This window comes from Salmo salar, chromosome ssa15 (assembly GCF_905237065.1).
Source record: "Salmo salar chromosome ssa15, Ssal_v3.1, whole genome shotgun sequence".
Taxonomy (NCBI): domain Eukaryota; kingdom Metazoa; phylum Chordata; class Actinopteri; order Salmoniformes; family Salmonidae; genus Salmo; species Salmo salar.
Window position 1 is genome coordinate 84,829,757 of NC_059456.1, and position 10,076 is coordinate 84,839,832.

The window sequence follows — 10,076 nt, forward strand, 5'->3', positions numbered from 1 at the left end:
GTCTTCTTGGGTATGACGCTACAAGCTTGACACACCTGTATTTGGGGAGTTTCTCTCATTCTTCTCTGCAGATCCTCTCAAGCTCTGTCAGGTTGGATGGGAACGTCGCTGCACAGCTATTTTCAGGTCTCCCCAGAGATGTTCGATCGGGTTCAAGCACTGGCTGGGCTACTTAAGGACATTCAGAGACTTGTCCCGAAGCCACTCCTGCGTTGTCTTGGCTGTGTGCTTAGGGTTGTTGTCCTGTTAGAAGGTGAACCTTGGCCTCAGTCTGAGGTCCTGAGCGCTCTGGAGCAGGTTTTCATCAAGGATCTCTCTGTACTTTGCTCTGTTCATCTTTTCCTCGATCCTGACTAGTCTCCCAGTCCCTGCCGCTGAAAAACATCCCCACAGCATGATGCTGCCACCACCGTGCTTCACTGTAGGGATGGTGCCAGGTTTCCTCCAGACGTGACGCTTGGCATTCAGGCCAAAGAGTTCAGTCTTGGTTTCATCAGAACAGAGAATCTTGTTTCTCAGGTCTGAGAGTCCTTTAGGTGCTTTTTTTGCTAACTCCAAGTGGGCTGTCATGTGCATTTTACTGAGGAGTGGCTTCTGTCTGGCCACGCTACCATAAAGGCCTGATTGGTGGAGTGCTTCAGAGATGATTGTCCTTCTGGAAGGTTCTTCCATCTCCACAGAGGAACTCTGGAGCTCTGTCAGAGTGACTATCAGGTTCTTGGTCACCTCAATGACCAAGGCCCTTATCCCCCAATTGCTCAGTTTGGCCGGGCGGCCAGCTCTAAGACTCTTGGTGGTTCCAAACATCTTCCATTTAAGAATGACGGAGGCCACTGTTCTTGGGGACCTTCAATGCTGCAGAAATGTTCTTGTACCCTTCCCCAGATCAGACAATTCCTTCGACCTCATGGCTTGGTTTTTGCTCTGACATGCACTGTCAACTGTGGGACCTTATATAGACAGGTGTGTGCCTTTCCAAATAATGTCCAATCAATTAAATTTACCACAGGTGGACTCCAATCAAGTTGTAGAAACATCTCAAGGATGATCACTGGAAACAGGATGCACCTGAGCTCAATTTTCGAGTCTCATAGCAAAGGGTCTGAATACTTATGTAAATAACGTATTTCAGTTTTTTATTTGTAATACATTTTATTTTTAATAACATTTCTTAAAACCTGTTTTCACTTTGTCAGTATGGGGTATTATGTGTAGATTGATGAGGGAAAAAATGCATTTCTTTTAGAACAAGGCTGTAACTTAACCAAAACGTGGATAAAGTCAAGCGGTCTGAATACTTTCCGAATGCACTGTACATCATTACCATAGGCACACGTTTGGACTTTGTATTTTTCAGTCCCTTCAGGATTCTGCTATCAAAATGTTTTAGTTGCAAAATCAACAATTCCCCGCATATTATGCAAGCAAGGACTTGCAAATTAAACAGTCAATTCGTAGCAATATTTTTCTCACAAAACTGACCCATCGCCGCATTACAAAAAGAGGGCTGGCAATTTCAACCAATCAACGCACATGTATCGCATAAAATCGTTAAATGAAGCCAGAAGTCAACAAACTTTTTTTCTCGTCACTGCATTTCGCATTTTGCGACTAATTTGAACACAATAATCGTGGAACCCTGGAGGGACTGAATACGTAAGACTGAGCAGCACACGTTACAGCGAGACTAGCCACTCTCGGGCACTAAACGCCCCTCACGCACTCTTCTCTTTCTGGAACGGGGTACCACACGCTTCTTTATTTTCTTATTTGCAGCCCAAACCACCCCTTCACTAAGAACTCTCTCTTTTTGCTACTTCGTGTACTGGTATTGAATGAGGACCAATTTACGCGTTGTAATATCAATTAATTAATACAAGAAAGACGTGTCTGGAGAAGTCACCGCAGCACCGGAGCAAACATCCATCTTTCCACCACCGGTCTTTCACCACCTCTGGCCATTATACTGTTGGAACTACTACGCTACTGTGTTAAAATGACAGCAAAGCACCGAGGGAAGAAGAACAAACACAATCACGAAGACTTTAACCATTTGAATCATGGATCTTCAGAACCGGAGGCGCGAGGTGGAAACCGGAATGTGCTATTGTTCATTTTATTCCTTATGATTGTGGTCGGAGGTGCCACCGGGGCATGGTTCTGTTTCCAGCAGCACCAAAGTATAACCTACTTATCAGACAACTTCATGGGCATGCAGATGAAGATGGTGACGCTTCAGTCCTCCCAGGAAGACATTCGACAGACAAATGAAAAGGTAAATAGTTAACCATGCGTAATAAGAACATGGGAAAAATAATAGGCGCATTACAAAAGCTTTGAAGTTTCCATGCGTCAGCAAAATGTCAAAATAACATTCTGTGCAACGTTTTTTGTGATCAAAATCCTTCTGTGTTTAGACCCATTGCAATACTATTCCGACCGTCCAAATTTATTTTGCATTCAGTACTATGGAAAGCTCTAGCAGTCGGTATGTATATGCCTTCCTATAGCCTGCCTGCAGTTGTCAGCAAAATTTCAGGATAGGATATGATAGTTCTGAACTGATGTAATACTGCCAAGACACTGAACCGAAGTGAGTCGCAAATTATTCTATTTCTAACCCCCGTCAAGGTGCGCAACCTGCTCTCAGAGCATATCGTTTTATTCTGTACGTATATCAGGGACACAGAATTTAGTATGATATGTTAAGTTTGGAATGGTTACATAACACAGATAGTTACTTAAGGCAAAAACGACATGAGGGCGGTTGGTTGTACGTATAACACTTATAACACGAACGTTTAGCATTTTAGCAATTAGCAACTTTTCAACTACTTCTTACTTTTTAGCTACTTTGCAACTACCTAGCATGTTAGCTAACCCTTCCCCCAACTCTAACCGTAACCCTTTTAGCTAACCCTTCCCCTAACCTTAACCCTTTACCCTAACTCCTAAACTTAACCCTAACCTTGAACCCTAACCCCTAGCCTAGCTAATGTTAGCCAACTAGCCACCTAGCTACAATTCATCACATACATGTTCTGCAAATTCGTAACATATTGTACGTTTTCGAATGCATAACATATGATACTAATTGTAATTCGTAACATATTATAGGAAAATGGTGATGGACATCCACAAATTAATACATACTGTACCATACGAAATGTAACATCATACTAAATGGTGTGTCTCAGTTTTATGTACAGAATAAGACGAAATGCTAAGAGACTAGGTTGAGGTGCACATCATGCAGCTGTTGCCATTTGTAATGGGGATTAAATTTGACCTACAATGTGGGAACACTGACTGCACCAATAGTTTGTTAGGGTACATAACATAAGCCACTAAATGTCCCTAGAATATAGACATATTTCAATAAAAGATGAACTGTATAAGCGGGTTGAAATAAACACATTCCACTTCCAATTCGACTACAGTTTTACAGCAGTTGACCCTGCTTGAAACCATGCTTCACATAGTCATGGTACTGATTCCAGTGTGCACTGTGCAGTGGCTCAAATAAAGAAGCCAGTTGTCTATATGGGGATAAAAATAGCCTGCTACAACACTCGATATTGACCTTACTTGTGGTGAGTCCCTGTAACATGTACTCCTATTAGTTTTCCAGCTTCATTGCACTGGTTCCCTGGCTGGTCTTTAATCATACATAGAACATGTTCTAGAGATTCAGACGTGGCCACCCGGGTGAGTGTTTCCAAAACAAAACAATAAGTGCCAAGGGGAATTTGTAGACTAATTGAACCCGTTTATGGGCTCAATTTACTTCCCAATTAGGATGAGGAGGTATATGCACTAGTATCTGCACATGCTTAATGCATGTTCTAAGTTACTTTGGAACATATGTTATACATACTAAAATACCCTGCGTCAATGAGAAGTCATTTTGTAGTATTAAACTATGGCCCCACATACAGGTATTACAGGTACTTCATACACACTGTTGAGAGATAAGAAACCAGCATTCACACGTTTGTTGAAGTTCTTTTACAAGGCAAAAAGTTGGCTGTCAACAACTGGTTGCAGGGCTAAATACAGGCATGTGATTTTCCACATAAAAATCCTTAGCATTTTAACATGTTTGCACATTGACCTCATCATACACACACTATGCCACAATTTGACCTTGTGGGTCACAGCAAATATAAAAAGTGAGTAACCTATGTAGCTGTTACACCCATGAGTGAAGGTTTGTTTGCCCCCAGTTCAGTAAATTCCATTTGAGGCTAGGGATTGTGCAACACTTGAGAGGCCAGAGTCAGAGACTTTCTGCATGCAGAGTAAGGTGAAGTCCATATTGTTGAGAGGCAGGAATTCAGAAGAAGTAAGCTTTTGGTGAACTAACACTCGTACTTCACTCTTTTCCCCCTTACTAACTCTGACTTTGCTGATAGCTACTTTATTGAAGAAAAATGTACGTACTATGACTGTGATATGTGGTTGTCTATCTTAAGATGAATGCACTAACTGTAAATTGCTCTGGATACGTGCATCTGCTAAATTACTAATGTGTAAAATGTGAATGCTTGAACTAGTATCCTATGAATAGTGTCAGTATTGCTAGAAAGCAGCCACAGTGTTCTGTCCTCATACTGTGGGGAGAGTCATTAAAGTGGTATTACCCCCGGCACAGGAAGGGAGGCCATCCTTAACTTATAAGATCACAGGTTAGCCTTCACACAGTGGGACTTTGTCACTGATGGGGCCAGGATGTGGATTCACTTAAACTGCTGACAGAATTAAATTGGCCTACTTAAATCATATGATTATCCTACAGCCACTGCAGTACCTGGTCAATATCTTGTTCTCATTTCTTTACACCCACTTACTGTAACTGTCTCAACCAATAGATCGTTTTCTGTCAGGATGAATAGCATGAGAGGTAAAATACTTGATAAAGAGAGCTCACTTACTTGCTATTGGCTGCACTATGCGCTGACTTTGAGCTATTTCTGTTTTATGTCCTTGCAGCAGCACAGTTCCAGTGGCTTCGAGCTTCGCCTCAACACCCTGGAAGAGTCTTACACGCTGGCCCAGAAGCAGGTAGTCATGGCCCTGGCCATGGCTGAGCAGCTAAAGACCTTAGACCTGCCCGCCCAGGTCCTCTCCCTGCACACAGAGATGAAGGCCCAGCTGGCTGAGATACAGCAGGCCACTGTGTCCACGGAGCAGCTGACTCAGCTGCAGGCCATGCTGAAGGGGAAGAGCGAGGAGTTTGAGGCTGTCCGGCTGCAGGTGGAGGGCCTGGCGGGGTTGAGCACAGAGCTGGCCCAGAGCGTGGAGGGCCTGACAGGGAGCCTGGCCGAGAGGGCAGGGCTGCTGGGCACCCTGAGCGCCACCGTGGAGGGCCAGGCATCAGACCTCCTGGGGGTGAAGGAACAGCTGTCTGCCAACCAGGCTCAACTGGAGGCCAGTACAGCGGAGATCACAAGTGTCAGGTATGTAGTGTATTGGGAATTGGAAAGAGGTTTGAAATGTTTGGTGTTGTTGTATCTTCCATTGTATTGGTTGGTTTCACTGTGTGTGCATACCTGTGTTTCAGAGAACTGATTGAGACAGTGCAGTCTCAGAGTGTCCAGCAGGCCAGAGAGGGGCAGCTGGTGACAGTACAACAAAGTCTGCAGGAGCAGAACTCAGCGGCTCACAGTCTGCACTCTGAGCTCCACGCTCAGCTGGAGGTCGTGCAGAAACAGGTCGCCCGGGTAACGCCTAGTCTCACACATGCCAGGGTTTAGAATATTGTGGTAGAACGAGACTGGGTCACCCTCAAATATACTTCCTTTTATGAATTGTCTTATATAGTGGTACGTTAAGACTGGTCACAGGTTATTTAAGCAGTAAGGCCCGAGGGTATGTGGTATATGGCCAATATACCACGGCTAAGGGCTGTTCTTAAGCACGACGCAACGCAGAGTGCCTGGATACAGCCCTTAGCCGTGGTATATTGGCCATATACCACAAACCCCCCGAGGTTCCTTATTGCTATTATAAACTGGTTATCAACATAATTAGAGCAGTAAAAATAAATGTTTTGTCATACCTATGGTATACGGTCTGATATACCACAGCTGTCAGCCAATCAACATTCAGGGCTTGAACCACCCAGTTTATAATGCCTTTTAAAATCTTTTCATCACATTTTCTCATCTAAACATTAGTGTTCCTAATGTGAAATGTTTTGGTGTATTTTGTACAGAGGAGCATGCACATTCTCGTAACTATTTTTGCCCAGCATGTGCCCATGGGGAACTTTTATGAGATTGCTGCTAACCCATTAGTGTGTAGAGGCTAATTGCCTGCTGTGGATTCTCTGATGAATTCTGGTTAAATGTTGTATTCCCATTCATATACTGTAATGTAGGCCAAATAAATTACATCAATGTGATTACAAAGTAACCGTAGGCCCTGTACTTCCCCTAAGTACTAACTATAATGATGTATGTTTCAGCTGGAAGGAGGGGGTCAAGCAGATGAGCCCTCAGAGGAGGTGGAGGAAGAGGCTGCTTCTGCGGAAGAGGAGCAGGCTGCTCCTGCTGAGGAGGTGGAAGAGAAGGAGGCGGCTCACTTAGATGGGAAGTCTGTTGTACAGGAGGATTCGGCTGTCACAGAGGAACAGTCTGCTCCTGCAGAGGAGGAGGGGGTGGAGGAGGAGCAGGAGGACTTGGCAGAGGCAGCACCAGAGGAGGTGGTGGAGGAGGTGCAGGCAGTAGAGAATGTAGAAGAGCATGCGGAAGAAGAGGATTCTGAAGCAGAAGAGGAGCAAGAGGAGGAGCAGGCCGTGGAGGAAGAGGAGGAACAACTGGAAGAAGATGAGGCCTCTACTGAGGAGGAATGTAAGTCTGTCTTAAAATCCATTTCAAACTAGAGTACAAACCTCCAGTTACTGCAAGGTGCAGGGTACAAAACGAAGAAATAAAGATGGATCCCTGCACACCGATGAATGCTCTCGCATTGTTATTGTGCAACATTTCAACTCAAAGTCATCGTCAGCCCTTCATCAGGCTGATGTTATGTGCACACTGTGAGGTTATCAATCTTTATTTCAAGGCTTTTACAATTTATCTGTGACCTCTTTTGGCCTGACCTCCTTACAGAAATTGTTGTTTCAAGTGAGGAGCACTAATGTGGTAATACAATGTTGTTACTAGTCTAATTGCAGTGTTATTACACAGGTATAGGAGCAAAGTGCAATTAATGTAACCTGTACTCCATATAATGTGAAGTGTTACCGACTCCACTTACAAAGTATGACAACAGACCATTTAGGGTATCAATATCTTCTCTCATTGGTAGAGCAATGTTCCTCACTAAAGGTTGTTGTGGGCAATAGTACACTGCTCAAAAAAATAAAGGGAACACTAAAATAACACATCCTAGATCTGAATGAATGAAATAATCTTATTAAATACTTTTTTCTTTACATAGTTGAATGTGCTGACAACAATCACACAAAAATAATCAATGGAAATCCAATTTATCAACCCATGGAGGTCTGGATTTGGAGTCACACTCAAAATTAAAGTGGAAAACCACACTACAGGCTGATCCAACTTTGATGTAATGTCCTTAAAACAAGTCAAAATTAGGCTCAGTAGTGTGTGTGGCCTCCACGTGCCTGTATGACCTCCCTACAACGCCTGGGCATGCTCCTGATGAGGTGGCGGATGGTCTCCTGAGGGATCTCCTCTCCTCCCAGACCTGGACTAAAGCATCCGCCAACTCCTGGACAGTCTGTGGTGCAACGTGGCGTTGGTGGATGGAGCGTGACATGATGTCCCAGCATCAATGCCTTCCTCTTGCAGGAACTGCTGACACACTCCAGCCACATGAGGTCTAGCATTGTCTTGCATTAGGAGGAACCCAGGGCCAACCGCACCAGCATATGGTCTCACAAGGGGTCTGAGGATCTCATCTCAGTGCCTAATGGCAGTCAGGCTACCTCTGGCGAGCACATGGAGGGCTGTGCGCCCCCCCAAAGAAATGCCACCCCACACCATGACTGACCCACCGCCAAACCTGTCATGCTGGAGGATGTTGCAGGCAGCAGAACGTTCTCCACGGCGTCTCCAGACTGTCACGTCTGTCACATGTGCTCAGTGTGAACCTGCTTTCATCTGTGAAGAGCACAGGGCGCCAGTGGCGAATTTGCCAATCTTGGTGTTCTCTGGCAAATGCCAAACGTCCTGCACGGTGTTGGGCTGTAAGCACAACCCCCACCTGTGGACGTCGGGCCCTCATACCACCCTCATGGAGTCTGTTTCTGACCGTTTGAGCAGACACATGCACATTTGTGGCCTGCTGGAGGTCATTTTGCAGGGCTCTGGCAGTGCTCCTCCTGCTCCTCCTTGCACAAAGGTGGAGGTAGTGGTCCTGCTGCTGGGTTGTTGCCCTCCTACGGCCTCCTCCACGTCTCCTGATGTACTGGCCTGTCTCCTGGTAGCGCCTCCATGCTCTGGACACTACGCTGACAGACACAGCAAACTTTCTTGCCACAGCTCGCATTGATGTGCCATCCTGGATGAGCTGCACTACCTGAGCCACTTGTGTGGGTTGTAGACTCCATCTCATGCTACCACTAGAGTGAAAGCACCGGCAGCATTCAAAAGTGACCAAAACATCAGCCAGGAAGCATAGGAACTGAGAAGTGGTCTGTGGTCACCACCTGCAGAACCACTCCTTTATTGGGGGTGTCTTGCTAATTGCCTATAATTTCCACCTGTTGTCTATGCCATTTGCACAACAGCACGTGAAATGTATTGTCAATCAGTGTTGCTTCCTAAGTGGACAGTTTGATTTCACAGAAGTGTGATTGACTTGGAGTTACATTGTGTTGTTTAAGTGTTCCCTTTATTTTTTTGAGCAGTGTATATGAAATGTTGTTTTTCTGATTTGCCTGATCAGCTCTAAGGCCTTTAGTGAAGAACATTGCCATTGACCTGTCTAATAACTGTAATGTTAACTGTAATGTTATTCTATATTACAGTGTGAATGTAAGCAGCAATGACAGCCCCCACACTCACAGAGGATAATGGACACGTTCAGTCTGCATCGTGACAAATGGGGAAGGCATTGCTGATGTTGAGGTGCAATAAACATTTAGTTTATCTCTCCAAGGGAAATGGCTGGTCAATAGAATCCACACAACTCTCTGGAATCAGTATTGTTACCTCAATGAATGTGTGTTTGAGAAGGCTACCTGGTCAGGCAATGGTTAATAATATTCAGGACTCACCTGCCAATACCAACCTCAAAGAAGCCTTCATCTATTTTAACAACACAGCTGTATTTCTATAGATTATTTTCTGTACACCAAACTGTCACACTTTTTCTGCAAGCACAGTTCTAACCGTCAGAGTTCAATGTGACAGGGAGAAAACAAAAAGTCAACAGAAAAAACACTCATTCACTCACACACTGTCACACACAATCAAACAAAGACAAAATGTGCCTGTCTTGTTGACATGAGAAGGGCTTTCCTTTTGTCGTTGTCTGAAATGTGTCTTGGGATGTTGATAAGTGATACAGAACGAAAGTTACTGAACATAAGTTACTGTATCCTATTTGTTTACACAGGCAAAACCGCTTACTACAGGAAAAGCATTGGGGGTAGCAAGCGCCATATCTATGAAATTCTCAAATGTTCATGCAGCTTCACTAAAGATTATGTTAGTCTAGTAGTTTTATTTTTGTTTTACTTTTCTTTTTGACTTTTGTCAATACGCAAAGTGCACTGTTACTGCCAAGGCATGGGTTCGTCTTCTATCTCTCACAACGTACCGCGCTCATCTCAGATCTCTGTCATACATCTTTAATCAAATAAACCCTGGTTCCTCCGTTATTTTTAAACTGAATTCTGTCTCCATGTTTTTTAAATATTTTTTTATGATTGATTGAGTAGTATCTCATATGAACTGAAGTGAATGTGTTGGATACAGTCTTGTAATTATACAGATGCAGAAAATGCCTTCATTCCAGGGACAGGGAGTGAACATGTGGTGGCAGTGACACACTTATTCTCCGTGTACAATCAACTCTGTAGCCTGTACTGCATCTAA

At 44.2% G+C, this 10,076-nt stretch overlaps 1 protein-coding gene across 3 annotated transcripts; it reads left to right on the forward strand.

The window, feature by feature from the left end:
* The first annotated feature begins 1,516 nt into the window (after nucleotides 1-1,516).
* Nucleotides 1,517-9,872, forward strand: LOC106572422 (protein Ycf2). 3 transcript variants are annotated; one of them, XM_014146593.2, is made up of 5 exons: nucleotides 1,517-2,275; nucleotides 4,996-5,459; nucleotides 5,564-5,723; nucleotides 6,470-6,854; nucleotides 9,005-9,872. In XM_014146593.2, the coding sequence occupies exons 1-5, from the start codon at nucleotides 1,997-1,999 to the stop codon at nucleotides 9,007-9,009; spliced, it is 1,293 nt and encodes a 430-aa protein (XP_014002068.1). In that variant the 5' UTR covers nucleotides 1,517-1,996; the 3' UTR covers nucleotides 9,010-9,872. The 3 variants fall into 3 exon arrangements, with proteins under 3 accessions (XP_014002068.1, XP_014002067.1, XP_014002069.1); XM_014146592.2 differs by having other exon boundaries at nucleotides 1,524-2,275; nucleotides 4,993-5,459; XM_014146594.2 differs by having other exon boundaries at nucleotides 1,524-2,275; nucleotides 4,993-5,459; nucleotides 5,564-5,714.
* The last annotated feature ends 204 nt before the right edge of the window (nucleotides 9,873-10,076 follow it).

Excerpts from the sequence above, each read along its gene's own strand:
- LOC106572422 (XM_014146592.2), top strand. The coding sequence starts at position 1,997 with ATGACAGCAAAGCACCGAGGGAAGAAGAACAAACACAATCACGAAGAC. Across the intron at positions 2,276-4,992 it reads TTCGACAGACAAATGAAAAG|CAGCACAGTTCCAGTGGCTT; the intron begins GTAAATAGTTAA and ends ATGTCCTTGCAG. Across the intron at positions 5,724-6,469 it reads TGCAGAAACAGGTCGCCCGG|CTGGAAGGAGGGGGTCAAGC; the intron begins GTAACGCCTAGT and ends TGTATGTTTCAG.